The 18,461-nt window shown below is 38.2% G+C and overlaps 1 protein-coding gene across 6 annotated transcripts in view; it reads left to right on the forward strand.

Moving 5' to 3' along the window:
• HNRNPR (heterogeneous nuclear ribonucleoprotein R) overlaps positions 1 to 18,461 on the forward strand; it is a 39,283-nt gene that overhangs the window by 16,128 nt on the left and 4,694 nt on the right. For 2 of the 6 annotated variants that reach the window (XM_031595056.2, XM_090124334.1), the window contains 5 exons: positions 554 to 689; positions 2,413 to 2,618; positions 3,298 to 3,447; positions 4,953 to 5,074; positions 5,265 to 10,882. In XM_031595056.2, coding sequence (XP_031450916.2) covers positions 554 to 689; positions 2,413 to 2,618; positions 3,298 to 3,447; positions 4,953 to 5,074; positions 5,265 to 5,877 — 1,227 coding nt within the window. In that variant the 3' untranslated portion in view covers positions 5,878 to 10,882. Of the gene's footprint in view, positions 1 to 553; positions 690 to 2,412; positions 2,619 to 3,297; positions 3,448 to 4,952; positions 5,075 to 5,264; positions 10,884 to 18,461 lie in introns of those variants that run through there. The other 4 variants (XR_016459820.1, XR_016459819.1, XM_031595057.2 and 1 more) reach the window with 4 other exon arrangements.

The following is an 18,461-nucleotide window of genomic DNA, read 5'->3' on the forward strand; positions in this document are numbered from 1 at the left end:
AAAAGAAACCTTATAAAATAAAGGAATACAGAGTCCTAGCATTTAAAGGGCCCAAAAAATCCATGCCATAAGAGTGGAAAAGGTTAAAAACCAGGCACATATTAGGATCTTGCAGCAAATGCGCTTGATATTAAAAAGCAACTGAAAATAGAGCTCATGGTCCCTATAATCCTCTGCATGTGTATGATAATAACAGCAGTGACTGATGTTGAGTCCAAGAGCAGGAAGCAGTTGCTCGTTGTCTAGAAATAGGTTTTAAGTTTGAGATAAACTGGGGGTGAATGAACTTACCCTATGCAGTTTGTATGTTACACGTTGTTTCTTGTGCATCATTTTCTCAGTAGCTTAAAAATTTTCTGTGGAAAACAAACTCAGCAGTGTCCAAGCAGACACTGACCCAAATATTGCAATTCCAGAAATACTGTTGCAATGCAAATTCAGTATACTCTGTATGAGGATAGTAGAACTTGAAGCAGCTGATACTATCATTTTGGAGATCTTTTCAACCATTTTGTTTTGGATAATGCAAGTGAATGGCTTCTTATTTTCTTAGTGTGACAACTATGAAATCCGTCCTGGGAAACACCTTGGAGTATGCATCTCTGTGGCAAACAACAGGTTATTTGTTGGGTCAATTCCAAAGAACAAGACGAAGGAAAACATATTGGAAGAGTTTAATAAAGTCACAGGTAAAGACCTTCTTAATGATTTTTGTCACACTGATTTCAAAATACCATTCGTTGTCTTTTGTAGCTGTAGTTAATGTGAGTGATGCTTTCAGATATTATTTAAATTATTTTCAAATTGGATTCCAAGATTTAATTTATGAAATATATTCTATGGTGGACCATAAAATCATGGACTCATAGAATGACCTGAGCTGAAGAGGCCACAGTGCTCATCTGGTTCCAACCCCCTGCTATGTGCAGGGTCACCAGCCAGCAGACCAGGCTACCCAGAGCCACATCCAGCCTGGCCTTGAATGCCTCCAGGGATGGGGCATCCACAGCCTCCTTGGGAAACCTGTTCCAGTGCCTCAGAACCCTCTGTGTGGAAAAACTTCCTCCTAATATCTAACCTAAACCTCCTCTGTCTCAGTTTAAAACTATTCCCCCTTGTCCTATCACTATCCACCCTCGTAAACAGCTGTTTCCCCTCCTGTTTTATATGCTCCTTTCAAATATTGGAAGGCCCCAATGAGGTCTCCCCGGAGCCTTCTCTTCTCCAAGTTAAACAGGCCCAGTTCCCTCAACCTTTCCTCATAGGAGAGTTGCTCCAGCCCTCTGACCATCTTGGTGCCCTCCTCTGGACCCGCTCTAAGAGCTCCACATCCTTCTTGTACTGGGGGCCCCAGGCCTGGATGCAGCACTGTAGATGGGGCCTCTCAAGAGCTGAGCAGAGGGGGACAATCACCTCCCTTTTCCTGCTGGCCACTCCTCTTTTAATGCAGTCCAGAACACAGTTTGGCCTTCCAGGCTGCAAGTACACTGCTGGCTCATGTCCAGCTTCTCATCCACCAGGAAAAAAGGACTACTATCTGCTTTAATGCTTGTTAAATGATTGATGTTGTGCACAAATGAACTCAGAAAAACTGGAGGTCCCAATTCTGTCATCCATTCTAGGTTAGTGTTGAAGGCTCTGTATGTGTAAGTGGAACTACAGTAAGTTCAATTTTCACACCTGAGAAGCTTTTGTGGGAGTCTCAAACAAATATGTTGTTGAGGAGTGAGAGAAAGAAGGGAACAGTGAATTATTTTAGAGCGAATGCTGCTGTAGAAATAGTAGTGAGAGATTTTCTGTCCTAGTTCTTTGTTGTTCACCAGAATGTACAGCAGGAAGAAAAGAAATTGGCACCTCACTGAAAGGACACTTCTGCTTTATGGGAAATTGAAGTCTTCATCTGCTTTTGTCCTATAGGAGAGTTTTAACCTACAGCTGCTTTTTTTTTAGGATTGCTATTTATTAGTACTGCAGGAAAGTGGTGAAAACAGGAAGTGAATACTTCTTAGTTGCCTCTCCTCTGCTATTTATTTTTTTTGGAGAGATGTTGATAAAATTCTGCCCAGCTTCCCCTGGAGGCAGGAGGGATGTTGTGTATTAACTCTGATTGCTTTTCACTAATATAAAAATGGTAAAACCATACAGAAAAACTGACGTTGAACTGTACACATTGATGTTTTGCAGGACCTAATTTTGAGGTAAGTTTGTTCTGGAGAATTTCACCAACTAGGTAACCTGTTTCTGGATAAATTAGATGGATATCTTTGTTTTGTTTTATTGTGCCTACGCCCCATCCCTTTCAGATGTAATACATGGCCTCTAAACTTAACTAAAGCAAATGAAAGCTTTTAGAGTAGACTTCAGATTATTTATTTCTCTTTTAAAGCTCAATACTAAAGACGTATTTTTCAGAGGGTTTGGTGGATGTAATCTTATATCATCAACCTGATGATAAAAAGAAGAATCGAGGATTCTGTTTCTTGGAATATGAAGATCACAAATCAGCAGCACAAGCTCGACGTCGCTTGATGAGTGGAAAAGTAAAAGTCTGGGGAAATGTTGTGACGGTGGAATGGGCTGATCCAGTAGAGGAACCTGATCCAGAAGTCATGGCAAAGGTAAGTAAAAACTGAACGTGGATGTTCTTGTGTTCTGGGAGGAATTTCTTTATGCAGTAGTTAACTTGGTCTAGCTGAATGATGCTGCTATTTTGAGAGAGTGAAGAGAAGTCACAGGACATTTTCATAGTAAGCCATCCAAAATGGTATGGGTACAGCATTGTAAACTAGTTGCCTGTGTGACACATGAGGAACTTGTTCAGTTTGTTCACATTTAAATTAATAATGGTTTATCCACCTGGATTGCCACACCAGTCTGTCTTGTTACCATTCTGCTTGTGTTGATGCACACTGGGTAGATAACTTGTAACACTGTTTTCCAGAGTGAGATGAAGGTGAAATGCAGCACAGAGAATGATGTTATGATTTTTATCCCTGTGTTTTTCTAATAAATCTTTGCTACCCTTGAGATCCGTTACTAAAGTTTTACTGGGACTTGTAGCATCCCAGAAGCAGAAAATCAGTGTTGGATATTCTTCTGGTCTTGGAGGGGGAAGTATGGAAGGAGAGAAGTTGTAGGAATTTTATACAGGTAACTCTAAGGCAATCTTTTTTGGTAATGGATATGGAATTTATAAGGTTAGCAAAAAATTCTTAATGCGTAGAGGAGTGGAATAACATAATGTTAGTTTTCTTTCATGTTTGATTTCTAAAGACTTCTGTTTTCACTAATCATCAGGTGAAAGTTTTATTTGTAAGAAACTTGGCCACTACTGTGACGGAAGAAATTCTTGAGAAATCCTTCTCTGAATTTGGAAAGCTGGAAAGAGTAAAGAAACTAAAGGATTATGCTTTTGTTCATTTTGAGGACAGAGGTGCAGCGGTGAAGGTGGGTTGTTTATTCTTGATTATCTAAATCAGATGTGAGGAGTTCTCTGTGAAGATGCTCTTAGAAATTTCTTAACAGTAAATATCTTATGACAGTTTCTAGAGCACATGTAACAGGGTTCCTTTTGTGAAAATTTTATTACTAATAATTTTGTTCCTATGATTTCAGTAGCTAGGAGGATGTGAAACTTGCAAGGAACAAAACTGTTCCAAGTTAACAAGTAGACTGGAAAAGAGGTATAGACCAATGCAGGAGAGTCTAGAGAAGAGGAGGAAAAAAAAAAATCAACCTAGACAGTTTTTCTGAGGAAACGACAGAAGGTATCAGTTGTCTCTCAAAGACCCTTATTTAAAGACTGTGTAGTTTTTGGAATGGTAAAAACATTGCTAGAAATTGCAGGGTAATTCATAGAAGTTACTCCCTATTTATAAAAAGTTTTTGGTATGGGGACAGGAAGGTGGTGGAGGAAGTGTTTGGAATCTCTTAAGCAGTGTAGTGTATGGGGTTGCATAGTTCAAAGAGTTTCATTTTCAAGCCCAGGGTAGCATACTGCTATATCTGCCCAGACTCCTCTTTGTGGGCACTGAATTGGTTTGTGAGTTTTGTGGGTTATTTCTGTGTATGGTTGTGCTGTTTGCTTTTAATGAAAGTGTTATTATGATACAGATTGCATGGAATTCATTGATTCATTCCAAGGTCCGTAGTACTTTCAGAGCTTCTTCCAAATAAACCATTATTGTTACTGTTTTTGAAGATATGTCTGTACAGACATATGGAGCCTTTTATTAATGCATGTATTTGTACCCAGAAAGGTTCAATGCAAGGCAGTAACTCCAGGTAGAGAACAGGGAGATGTAGTCTAATCATACTTTGTGTATGTACATCAAGTTCTATTTGTGCATGCATTTGATAATTACAGATTACACATTGTCTGTTACTTGAACATTGCTGTATTACTTGAAGCTGCCAAGATTCAGCGTTTTTTTGTTCTTTTTTGCCCCCTTAAGTATGCGTCCTTCCTTGTTCAGAGTCAGCTGAGTGCAAAAATACTTGCTGTCCTCTGAGATGCTCTTTCAGTGCATTCAGATAGCTGGGAAGTCCAAATATAAAAATGTGTTCTCTCATGTGTGTGCTCTAGCTTGCTTGCAAGTATGCTGAGTGTTCATGTCAGTGTGTGCAGTGAGAATGCTTTGAACTATTTTTAGGGAGTATAGGAACATAAAAATGAGATGTAGCACTGTAACTTTTTAAAATACAATGCTCCATATGGTTTAAGATTCTTTTACTTTATGATACAAAGAGGATTTTTTTTAAATTTGGCCTCATTGTAACTGTTGAACAAAGAGGGACTTGAACGAATAACCTGAAAGAATTCTCTTTAGGAAGCACAGGGCTATAATTCACTCAGCAGCAGCCCAACCAACTTTTTTTTTTTCCCCTGAAAGTTCTAGTTTCCTCTTGGCTGGAAATGAGTTTTCCTTGTTTCTCTTCTAATTTTTGTACAGGCTATGAATGAAATGAATGGAAAAGAGATAGAAGGGGAAGAAATTGAAATAGTGTTAGCAAAGCCACCGGATAAGAAAAGGAAAGAACGTCAGGCTGCCAGGCAGGCCTCCAGAAGTACTGCGTGAGTGTTCATTCTTGAAATACTATAATACTGCAAAATTAAATTCTGCTGTAAAATACAGGATAGTTTAGAAGAAATTGCATCACTTTTTTTCTCCGTGATATATATTGGTAATTAACAAGGGAAAGTTTATACTTTCTGTTGAAAGACTTTTCAAGGTAAATTAATGTGCTTTTCTTTTTCTTAATAGGTATGAAGACTATTATTACTACCCTCCGCCTCGCATGCCACCTCCTATTAGAGGCAGAGGCCGTGGAGGGAGAGGTGGATATGGCTATCCCCCAGATTACTATGGCTATGAAGATTATTATGATGATTATTATGGTTATGACTATCATGACTACCGTGGTGGCTATGAAGATCCCTATTACGGCTATGATGATGGCTATGCTATAAGAGGAAGAGGAGGAGGAGGAAGGGGTGGGAGAGGTGCACCTCCACCACCTAGGGGGCGGGGAGCACCACCACCAAGAGGTAGAGCTGGCTATTCACAGAGGGGGGCACCCATGGGACCGCCAAGAGGAGCCAGGGGTGGGAGAGGGGGTCCTGCGCAGCAGCAGAGAGGACGTGGTGCTCGTGGAGCCAGGGGCAACCGTGGGGGCAACGTAGGAGGCAAGAGAAAGGCAGATGGGTACAACCAGCCTGATTCCAAGCGTCGTCAGACCAACAACCAGCAGAACTGGGGCTCCCAACCCATCGCTCAGCAGCCGCTCCAGCAAGGTGGTGACTATGCCGGTAACTATGGTTACAATAATGACAACCAGGAATTTTATCAGGATACTTATGGGCAACAGTGGAAGTAGACAAGTGAGGAGGGATCGAGAATTTTGGAAACATAGAATTGGCTATAGCTCTACATACTTCAAAACAAAATTGGCTTAATGTTTCATCCTTCAGTAGCGATTGGCTGCCATTTGTATTGGGCTGAAGAATCACTCTATTGTGTATATACTCGAGTCTCTTAGTTTTCTTTTTTTTTTTTTTTTTTCATAAATGCACTTGGACATTACTGGGCTTGCAGAATTCCTGAACTCCATATGGGGTTTCAATGCTTTTATCATTTTAGGCTTCATTTTAGCAGTTTAAAAGCAGGAATGGCACACTGTTCAATCATGATTTTGCAGAACCTCTGGTTTTTGGACAGTTTTTTTTTTTGGATTTGGGATAGACTACATAGGAGTATGCTGTACATAAAAGTAAAAGCTAGTGCTTTGTCTTAGTAGTTTTAAGAAATTACAACAAATTAAGTTTTCTTGTATTGAAAATAACATGATTGTATGTTTTGCATTCCTAGAAGTAGGTTAACTGTGTTTTTAAATTGTTATAACTTCACACCTTTTTGAAAATCTGCCCTACAAAATTTGTTTGGCTTAAAACGTCAAAGCCGTGGCAATTTGTTCCTTGATGTGATTGTATTTCCAATTTCTTGTTCATGTAAGATTTCAATAAAACTCAAAAATCTATTCAAAACATTACCTATTTCAAATTCAATTGTGTCCTAAAACATTATTTCATTGGTAATTCTTGCGAAAAACATTGTTTTCAAAGTATAACTGCCTATGTGAGTGATCAAATTCATGCAAAATTTCTTGTGCTTTCCAACATGTAGCACTGTGGACATCAGACTGAAAACTAGGAGAAATTACAAATAGCCTGAAGGGCACTCTTTGTTTAATTGCTGTTCAGTAACTTACCAGCATCTAATTTTGGAACTTTTTTTTTTGTTTTAAGTGTTGAAATGTACCCAAACATTCATGGAAATCTGATTCAAACATAATTCTCTAATGTGGAGAAGGAAGCAGAGCCTACAATGGTGTTAATTTTGTTCCTTTTTGTTATGTTCTGTGAAGTCCCTCTAGAGGCTATTCTGTTAGGATCCAACCATATTGTATTCAGTGTACAAACACACAGAAATGGTTTCGATCTCAAGCATCTCAATTTAATTAAAGATAATATTTGAGTAGGGATGAGAATTGATAAATTAGGTGCTGTGGCACAATAAACTAACTTTTTGCTACAGATAACACAAACATACTCTCCATGTTCTCTGTAATTCTATCTTGACGTTTTAATTTGATGTTCTGCCATGATGAACAATTTGCCTTAGAATTCTCATGCCTTGTAATAAAGGCTGTTTAAAAATTACATCTTATCTTTTGGGGAGATTCCTAGCTATGTTATTTTGGGGTATTATGTGTTGCTTTTATTGACCTTTGTCTTGGACATTCCCAGATGTCAATTTTAACTGGCGAGTCATGACATTCTTCTGTTGCATCTGAGCCATTCTGTACCCCAATGAAGAACATTTGCTTCTCAAGAAAGAGAAACAAAAGGATTTAATCTTTCTCTAAAGAAAACTATTGCTGGACCTCTAAATATCCAAATCAAATACGTTGCTCATACTTGATTACAGCATTATAAACAGACTATTGGGCAAGTTAAGCTTCAGTGGTCATACTCCTCCCTTTGTCTTCTATTCCTGTCTGGTGTCTTTGAATTGTATTTTGTCAGAAATGTTAACAAAAAGATGAGCCTTCCCACCCTTTATTTGTTGTGGGACTGGTATATTATTGCATGGTTTGAGTTTAATTGAAGCAAGGATGTATGTCTGGTTCGCAAAAATGGGTTTGCCCCTTTCTCAGGCTCTCCCTTTCAAATTAATGTAATTGGTTGTTAACTTAAAAAATGCTTTCCAAAGTTAGTATTTTAGTATGTTAAAGCCTTTTTTTCTTTTTGTTCTTGTTTTTTATTTCATAAAGTTAATGGGGCCAAATCCTGTCCTCTCTGTTCCTTACTTGAGCAGTGAAGTCAGAGGGGTATTGCCTGGGTATGCGTTTCAGGCTTTTGCTTGTGGTAAGGATATGGCTTGTAATTTTGTTTTAATACAAGGAATTGCTGTTCTGTTAGTATGACTTTATAGTAATTACATAGACTTCGCAATATTGATCAGAACCCTGTAGTCTTAATAGATATACATTAATCATGGTGAAGGGGATCTGGCTTAGGGCACTTTAATTGGAATCAAATTTTAAGCACTGTCCATCCTGGAAGAGAGTAGCGACTTGTAGAGTGGATTTCCAGTGATAGCCCAGGAGAGATGAAGCCCCAGTGCATGCTTATGGGGGGAGGGAGGTGTGGGGAAGTGAAACGCTTCAATTCTAATGTTTACAAGGCACCTAAGTAACGAAAATTGTCTTCCTCAAGAACTGTAAAGCTACATCTTGTATTTGTTTCTGCCAAAATAGCTAATTATCCAAATATTTTTATTGAATATGACAATTGAGCTCTACATTTTTATAACTGAAAATGAAAATCCGTAAGAGTTTATATTTATAGTATTACCAAGTTTTGCAATTTATGTGATTGATGCATACTTAAGTTCACCTTTTAAATTTGCAACAGCACCCCACTGATTCCATAAAGATCACGTGTACTACAGCTTAGTCCAGTAGTGATGTACAATGAACTCAGCTTATCTAATGAAATTATTGGAATAAAAAAAAGGGACAAAATACTGTAGCACAGTGGGAAAATCTCCTGTACGTGATGAGAGACACTCAAGGGAAGAATCTTCTCAGCACAATTCTGACATATAGTCAAAGGAAAAAATAAATTTACTCTCATGCATCTGTTCTGATCTTTTCTTCAGTATAACTTAGCAAAATTCCTCTTATAAAGTATGTTGAAAGTGGATTTCAATTTGTAAGCCAATACTAAACTTCTATCAGTGTCCTGCTGGCATTGGAGGAGGAGGAGCCATGAAATGGGATTGTAGTAATCATTTGATCACTCATTTATAGCAGTTGCTTAAATGTCTGTATTGATGTTTGATTTATAAGTAATAAAAAAGTAGGTTGCTAGATTTATAGCAATTCCAAAACTTTTGAGCAAAAGACTTTACAGCTATTATGTTGTTATAGACTTACTTGCACATTATTAACATAATCAATTTACTAAATTCAGCTCTTAATTTTACTAATTCGTTAAGTATAATCTGCATTTTCCAAAGTATTAAAAGGTTTGTTTATTTTTTTGTAGCAACTGTTTACTTTCAGGACTCATCATCTCTAGTATAATTATTAGAAAGAATGACAACTGCATTGCTTAAAGCTTTTTCTTAATAAACTCTCAAGTCTGAGTAGAAGTTCACCATTAAATATTGGTGACTGTAAAAACCTGACCATTTTTTGTCCTCTCTGCATTTGGACTCAAAGCCCATTTCTGTATTTTGAACTACACAGGAAAAAATACAGAAGACACTCTTATTATAAGGCTAGCAGGAAAATTAATTAGAGGTATTGAGCAAAATGCCTTCAGCCTTTTAGAAAAGAAGTGTTTGGCACCTAGGCCTGCAGACCCTAACATACATGTATTAATTCTCAGCAAGGCTTAATAGTTGTCCAGAAATTATGAGCCTGGCCCATGTTGAACAGGAAGGACCCAGTCCTGTATATTTTTCCCAGGCAGTCTTTGGATCATGTGTGAGTGCTTAAATGATGAAGGATTATTTGCATATTGAAAGTATGCCAGATTAGATTGTCAGCTACTTAGATAGCTCAGAGCCTTATAGAAAGAGTGTACTGAGTTGTGTTTCTTGTTTATTAAAAACAAACAAAACAAACAAAAGTCCCCAAGAACTCTGAGCTTCTGTTAACTTAGTATTGAAAGGAAGCTGTTTGGATGCAGTATTTTGGCTTAAAGCATTTTCAAACCAAGTGGCTAAGTTTCGTGTAATTTAGTTAATGAAAACTGTAGAGAAGGAATAAAAAAATCATTTAAGGGGATCTTCATTTCTCACTCAAACAAAACAGTCAAGGTGTATCTGCAGTGTTTGGTTATTGATCAGGAACTCTTGAAATTTTAGAATAGAATAATCCCACTGAAGAAGTTTAAAAAAAAAAAAAAAATCTGGAGGTTACCAGAAGCTCTGAAAGACAGTTCAGAATATATTGCATCACATTTTCTGATGTCCAGAAATGTGCAAGTGTCAATTTTGTATTTTAACTCCTTCCTTTTACCTGACTATCAGGGAAGCGTGATTGAGGCTGACCTGACATGTCATGATGTCGACTTGCTAGGTGGGGTTCGCAAGGGACATTAACCTTGGAGTTATCGGTAAGACAACTTTCTTTCTAATTTACTTTGGTGAGATTAAAGGGCTTTGGGTGGGAGGGGTTGGCCTGGGGGGAGGAGGTAATCTCCACAGCCCTGATCACTGGAATATTGTTGAAAATCTGCTACTGCCATGGAGAGATTCCAAGCACTGAAAATAAAGGTGACTGGTGCTTCAAGACAAAAATGGATGATGCTATTTTAGAGATGCTGGAAGCATAAATGGTTTTGAACGCTTATTTTTTTTCTTCTGTAATCAAAGCCATATGTATATATATTTTTTCCAATGATGAAAAAGCAAAGAACTTAGAGCACAGTTCTTCAAACTCTAAGAATGCTGTAAAAATGTGTCCAAGTAGATCTTTGCAATAAAATACTATCTTGAAAATGAGAACCAAAACTGGCATATCATGAGTTTGGATCATTTACCTTCTGAATATGACAATCCTATCATGTAGTAGTTGTGAAACAATTTCTGATAAACTGAGGGGCACTTATAGCTGATCCCAGTAGAAAACATCGGGAGAATAGAACTTAAATTGTTTGTTTTTTTCTGGGTAAGGTATGTTATGTGTTTTATATACAAATAGCAAAAGCTGAGGATAGATTTTGGAAGCGTTGCAGATGAAACTTAAAATACTTGGGCATCTTGATAGAAGGAATCCCTCATGGCACCTGCTCACCTTGCACATTTCTTTCCTCCACCAGCAGAGTCAAAACTTTCTTTTTCTGAGTCCATGATACAGTACTTTGAAAGGAGCAGAGAAGTTGAAAGAGCTTAGTGGGCTATAGAAGGATTTCCAGTTAGTCACTCATTACCAAGAAGTTGAAGAGCATGCCAGTTCTAGGAGTGACATCAATAGAGAAGAAACGTAACTGGTTGAGTGGAGGTATTTATAACAATTTCTGGTATGAAAATATATTTAGTTATTCCCAGGTGTACCTTACTTGGAATACATTTCTTTGATAACACTCAACTGCACCCAACTTCAGTTGCAGACTGAGGGAAGTTATTATCTACCCATTTTAATTCCAAGTAACGCGTGTCAAATGCACCAGTACCTGCTTACATGACATTATTCCAACATACCTCGAGGCATTTAAATGTGAGCATGCAGTGAATGCATACCTAACCTGAATTTTAACAGGATGTGGAAGTAACATAAATTTTGTGACAGGAAAGAAAACTTAATTTGGGAGAATATTCGGCTGTCTTTACAATGAATGGTCTCTCTTTAAATTCCCTGCTGTGCTTACTCTTCTGCAACTCCTGCAGAAGTGAAACACTGCAAAAACTAAAAGTGCTGTGTTTAAAAGTAGTTCAGGTGTGTAATTAAGACAGAATCATAATGCATGCACTCAGAAGAACTGGATAAAAGTTGTAAAGCAATAACTTTGATATTTTGATGTTTCCTATGTTTGCTTTCTTTAACCAGTTCCTGGATGCATTGTTGGTTTGCTTGTTGTTAGGTGTGATCTCAAACCCTGCTTGCATTAATCAGTTTTCAAATACAGTGTATTGATGAGTGAGCAAAAAAGTTAGTGCGGCTCAATGCTGGCAGCAGCAGGAGAGCAAGCACCAACATGTATAAGAATGCCATTTTATTTCATGTCTATTTTATAAGACCACAGGTCTTAAACTCATCCTTACACGTTTTCACTCAAAACCAATTACACTTTGTTCTTTCTGTTGATCTGGATGTGCTTCATCCTCATCTTTGTTCTGTTCAGTGCTTGTAGTAGCACCTTATCTGCAAGCATTTAACATGCTATTTTGTTGAAATAGTGTTGATTTCAACAGCCAGATTGTTTCAGTTAATACAATTTTCCCAGGGAACTTGGATGAGGATATTTGTTCAGTGTGGAGTATTCTGCTTTGAACAGTTGGAAGAGTTTATAAGCAGCCAAAAGGAACCCCGTAAGTTATGTTTGACAAAATATATTTTCATTGCCATCCACTTAGTTATCAGTCATTTTCACCTTCATTTATCTAATAAAACCAGAATAAATGATTCTTCCTGGGAGACAGCAGATGAAGCCTGTTCATGTTCATCACTTTATTTTCCCTCTTGCCAGTCACAAGGCATGAAGTGCATCCTGATCCTCCTGTGATTCCTGTTTCATTGTTTCTGCTTGGATTGTTGCCTGTGACTGCATTTTAGGTATTTAGGTTGTTTGGTTTTTTGCTCCTTAGGAGGCGAAGGAGCAGAAAAATATGTTCTGCTTATCTTTTTGTTTTGAACGTAATGGAAAGGGAAGAGGTCCAGGCCTTCTGGAAAAGTAGAGAAGCCACAGCGCTGAGGAAGTCTGAGCCTGCAGCTCATTATCAGAAGCTGTGAGAGGTCTTAGTTTTGAAGAATATCCTCTTGTCTGCCTTCAGCATAAACCTTACCAGAAGAGAACTGCTTGCAGTGGGCTGTTCCTCCTCATCAGGTCTTTGTCCATGAGCTTTTCTGTGGTCTTGCTCTGAGTGACAATGTACTAGAAATCTGCTCTGAAAGTCAGGATGCACTCCCTGAGGTGGATCTTGTGTGTGCTAAGGAATACTCTTATTTACAGTCAAAACAATCTGTTTCTTTGGATGTCCTCAGAGAGGCTCTGAATATTGTACATCAGATGAGGATAACTTTGTGTCTGTCAGCCAGCTGTTAGGCCTGTTAGGCAATTCCACGTTTCCTTCCAGAACTCAACTCAATTGTTTGATCCAGGTGTTCTATGTTAGAGAACCATTTGTGTAGGAGAGGCTTTAGCATCTTTCTAATATGTAATAAACTTACGGATTAAATAAAATCACTGAGCAAGGATATGTGCAGAGAAGAAAACTACACCTTCCAGGCTTCACAAGGCTTTTTAGGTGTGAAAGGCAATTTTGAAGAATAGAGCTTCTCCTTCCACAATTTCATTGGAAATGGCATCAAGTATTCTTTTAGCAGCTGGGCTCAAGCTTAAGAGGGAAGCAGCAAAAGAGCATCAAATGACTGGCTGTGTAGATAGGTGTTGCTGAAATGAGATGCAAACACACTAGCACTTGAGTATCTAAAGTGATTTCATAGTAGATTACAAGATGTTAATGCAAAAACAGCAAGAGTGGGTTGATTCGGCAATGCTTGAACCCTAGTAGCAGTAAATTCTTTTCTCTTACTGTTCTGTCCTATTCCTCCCCCTACACCATCAAATGGGAAACAGTAATAATGGATTTTTAATTAAATTTGAACTTGTTTAAGAAATACATTGGAGAGTGCTGTTGTTATAGAAGTTTAAAGTCTAGTTGAAGGCTTAGAGTCCAACTCGAGCTGGAATCACCATCGTTCTCAAAGGCGGTATTTAGAATGTTTGTTCCTTTAACTTACTAGTTTTCACTTAAACCTTTTGCATCAATTCATAGTTTTCAGTTCTCTAATAATATAAAAGCCATAAATTTGAGTGCTGTGGGATTGTAGTATGATAATTTATATGATGACTTCTACTGCAAGGTAGAGGGTTTTGACAGACTGAGAAAGATTGCTTGTTTGGTTGATTTTTTTTGGTAGGCTTATCTTTTGTGAACTGAGAGCCACTTATTTTCAGTTACAGCTGCAAACGTGGTATTTTGAGCATAAAGATTTTCTATCGATTTGGACTTTCAGTGTTGTTTGTATGAGGGTTAGCTATGAAAGATTTCTACTGCAAGGTATATACAGTGGTTTCCAGAGAGCCACAGGTTGGGGAACCCCCAGAGAGCTGCCAGAGGAGGATCATGACAGTGACTTTGGGGGTTCACCACTCTCATTGTGATGCTTTCTTCCTCCTGTTGTACTTATGTCTGCCTGAACTCTCAAGATGGAAACTTCAGTTTGTTAATAAACCCTTTCCTCGTCAACCAGGGTGTGAATACAGCTAATTTAAGTATATGCCAAGTCTCTTTGCTTTGCGTTTTTGCATCACTGGGAGGCAGCGATATGAAAGTTGAACTGTGCAGCTTGTAGATTCTTTAAGAATCTGTCTTAAAATACAGCTACAACAGGAAGATGGTAAAGTTGTTTCCCGAAGTGAATAAAACTGTGAGTACTGCTGAAACACTACATTGTCTTCAACCACTCTGTTCCTTTCAAAGAAATTGTAGTGAGCATCATTTACTATTCTTATATACTCAGCCATTATTCTACAGTAACTTGTTTTTCTACTTCTGTGCCTCTGCATTTTGGTTTTTCAGTTGCACATTATAGATGTATGCTCTGTGGTTGATGCATGTTCTTCCCTTCTTAATGCTATATGTGTCTTCTGATTAACTACTGTTTAAGTGATACAGAGAACTGCACATTTGCTGAATCCAGCATACTAGGAAGATAAATTGTAGATAATGTGCCTAAAAAGGTATACAAGAACAGTCTTATTTAAAAACACTGAAAGAGCCCAGTTCTTGTTTAGTAGAATTATGGATCATACTATGCCTTCCTTTCTCTGGCCAACCTGGGGACGTTCTTTCAGATGTGAGTTGTTGGAGACTTTTATCTGAAGAAACTTCACCATCCAAGTATTTGTAGTACAAGTAGTTTTTACCAGTTTAGGACCTGGTCTTCTGGTTTTAAGTTTTTCCTCTGTTCCCACTGCCAGAACTCTTCATCTGACAAACCATCTGGAGCAAGAAGCAAATTCCAAACAGTGATTTCTTTCATCTCAGATGAGTATCCGGTGGTTCACTGTACAGAGGTTTCTCAGTGCAAGGAAGCAGTTCTTTCTAATGCAGGCACTTCTTTTGCTAGTGCTTAGTATGCACTGTGGAGCTAAGATAACACTGATGTTTTAATTCTCTGGTTTGGGTTTAGTGCAGATTTTGTGTATGATTGAGAATGATACATAAGGAAGGGCCAGAATACTGCCTTCCTTTATTCAAATGACAGTTTAAAAAAAAATCTGGTGGTAATGTGCCCTATACAAGGCAAGAAAGGGCAAGGAGTGAAGTGGAATGTACATGGTGCAGATAGTGGCTACTGTTCTGCCAGCTAGAGATAGGGAGTAAAACATGATACAGATGAGTGGATGAAACAGAGAATTCCACCCGAAGAATGAAAAGATGTCAAGATGTGGCATCTCTTGTTCATTACAACAGCTTTTAGTAGGACTGTGCTCTTAACTTCCTGCTGTGAAATCAGATGATAAGATAGGCAGCACGTTTTTGGATCTTGCTGTTTGGCTGAAATCTCCCTGCACCTGAAGAACACATTTGGACAGTTTATTTCTGGAGTCAGTGTTCTTCCCTAGCAGTGTGCTCATCATGAAAGCAGGTCTTATTAGAGTGCCCATTACTGTGCACTTCTCAAATAAGTCAGGCAGGTAAAGTCATCTCAGGTCTTTGAAACAAAAACACATAGGAAGTCATCTGTTGTAGTCAGATGATGTCTCTCTCATCTTTGTTCTTGTGTCTTAGATTTTCTAAAGATGATACTTAAGGACAGAGTAGCAGCTGTATTTGGGTAGGGAGAAGATAGCCTGATAAAGCTACATGTTGTTTTAGGACTTTTTAAAAATTATTTTTAAAGAATGCGTAATGTGAGCTGCATCTTTCCATTTAATCTCTTCCTCTGTTGTTTAATCAGTCATTCTAGGAGTGCACCCTTTCTCAGTTGGGGTACAGAATAAACTGCTGTACAAGCATAGTGGAAGTCTTGCTTAATGTGAAATCTCAGCTTTCAAAAGCAAGAAGGTGCTCCTAGGCTTGGTAACCAGCAGAGTGGTAGCAAGTAAATAACAATAACTTAGTTCTGTGCTGCCTTCTGTAGCGTGTGCCTTTCAGCTTGAGATCCTACATGCTAACAACTTATGTGCTTCATATTAACCATCTCTATTTAAACATCTTGTATTTCTTAGGGAGCTCCCAGTCGTGACTAAAAATATGTAGTACAGGGCAAAAAATATACTTGAACTTTTTAATATATTAAAATGTGTATCATTCAGATACTGAGCTGGATCTAGCTCTGGATACAGCCGTGTCTTGAGACTGAGCTTTGTTCTTGAATGGGGATGCAGAATAATAATTCACATGGATTCTCTGTTGGCAGCTGCTGAATTTGTTGGTAGGTGATGTCTGAATTTATGAATCTTCTGTGCAGTAGAGACTGCAGTGTAGAAATATGTGATAGGACCTCCAGGGGGAAGCATAGGACTGGAAAGACCACACTGGTTTCTAGCAGAGACAGACTTTCTGATACACAGAGCCTTTGCTTGTGTTAGCAATAAGTCTTTTCTGTACCAAATTGAGACTACATAATCTTCATGTTGAAGAATAACAGTCAGGCTTTAATACCAAAAGATTGGAAAAGACTCATTACTCATGGAGATAAGAGTACCTGATGAAAAATGAGATGCAATATGTGATTAAACACTCAGACCCTCTGCTAATTATATCCTGCTTCACTTTTATCATTACAACAATTCAGTGCAGGTGTGTGCTGTCTGGAAGAAGAGGAGTAATGGTAGAATTGAAAGAAGCAAAAGTCCAGAGCTGTGTAAAAAAAAAAAAAAAAAAAAAAAAAAAAAAAAAAATTGTAAATTGCATAAATAAAACATCTTAGAAATGATACTTCTCTGCACAGCAATTGGAAATCAAGCTCAAAAAAAACCAACCAAACCTTTTTTTTTATTTCTTCAGTATGTAAGTGCCTGGTCCCTTTTACCTACTAATAATGTTTCAGCTTCTATTCTCATCTTGTCTCACATTATCCCAGAAGAATGTTCATGACGCCATATGAACTGAGCAAGATGGTAAGTTAATTGTCTTTATACTTCAGAAGTTTGATTGCAGGCTTTTTTTGGATACATTTCATTCCTAGTATGGATATGGCAGGGTACTGTACTGTGCCACAGCATCAAGTGAAAGCATCCCGCAAATGTTTTGAAATGTATGAAGAAATGAGAGAGAATGCATTTCCCCATGGGTGAATCCCAGCCTGCAGAAATGCTGTGTGTGATGCTGAGGAGCTCAGGCAGATCTGCAGCATGGAGCTGCTCTTCACTTCTGAATGATGCATCTCATCAACTGGTGTTCTACAGAGCGATAAAATAGGAGGGAAAGGGCTTATGAGAGCACAGATATTGATCACATCATAGCTGCTTGTGCTGTGTACCACATTATTAGAATAATACCCAGTATAATCAAACTATACTTCTCCAATTACATTGAGGTTAATTTTGGCCTGGTGCTTTCTGCATTAGAATAGCTCAGGCAGACTTCTTGATGGAAGTATTTTTAATTGCTTTTTACAGTTCTGCACACAAATTTCAGTTGTATCCTGATGTAAGAAGGTAAGAATTTTTAGCATCCCAGCACTGTGCTGTAGCAGATCGTGTTGGCCTTGGGATGGCTGAGGATGGCTTTTCAATGTTTGCAGACTACATGGGGAAAAAGAACAACAAAAAAGAACTGTCAAGTAGAGAAATGAGGGCACAGATCATAGGAATCTCTTTTCTTTTCAATATTATTGTTGTATTTTTAAATATACTTTTCTTTTCTGAGTGTTTTCTAGGTTTCCTGGACTTAAGCTCTGTCCCTATCAACCCCTCATATGGTTCTTTGTGCACTGCAGTCAGAAGGCTTGCCTTGCATTTATCTTTTGGCTTAGAGCTAATTCTCTGTGCCAGCATTCACAACAAAATTGAATTCGGATGCAAATATTTCACTTTTTCTTGAGTTTCAATTGAAGTGTTTAGCAAGTTGGACCTTAATTAGCTTTTGGTACAGCTGAAATAGAGGAATAGTTATGTAACTGCCCAGCTGTTTGTGAGAAAACACCTTCATTTGGTGACATCCGAGTCACTTCAGTGCCTTCTGAGAGGTGCCTGCTGCTTTGCAAGGCTCATGTGGAGTAATTGGGATAATAATAATACCATGTGATTAATAAAAAAAAAAAAAAAAGGCAGAGCAAAATGCATACTTTGCATTAACAGCTTCCAGTGTCTGATTTTTGGTTTGTTTGGGTTTTTTGGGTGTGATCTATGTTGAGAGAAGAAGAAAACAAAAGAATAGCCCTGGTGTTTTGTTTATCCTTGATGTAGGGAAGAACTGCATTGTACTGCATCTTCTGGATAGAGAAAGGCATGCATTTGGAAGCTGAAGGTTGATAAGATACCGTGCGACTTCTGTCTCTTGGCCTTTAGTGCCCTTTGCAGTGCTGGAAGTTTTGTTGCATATTTCTTATTTTGGTGTTTTGATGGTATTCCAGATGTGGAAGCATTAGGGAGAGGGAAGACAAACACAGACTGGAGAAGAAAGTTAATTAATTTATCGGACCCTAATACC

This window comes from Phasianus colchicus, chromosome 24 (genome assembly GCF_987193195.1).
Source record: "Phasianus colchicus chromosome 24, bPhaCol1.hap1.1, whole genome shotgun sequence".
NCBI lineage: Eukaryota > Metazoa > Chordata > Aves > Galliformes > Phasianidae > Phasianus > Phasianus colchicus.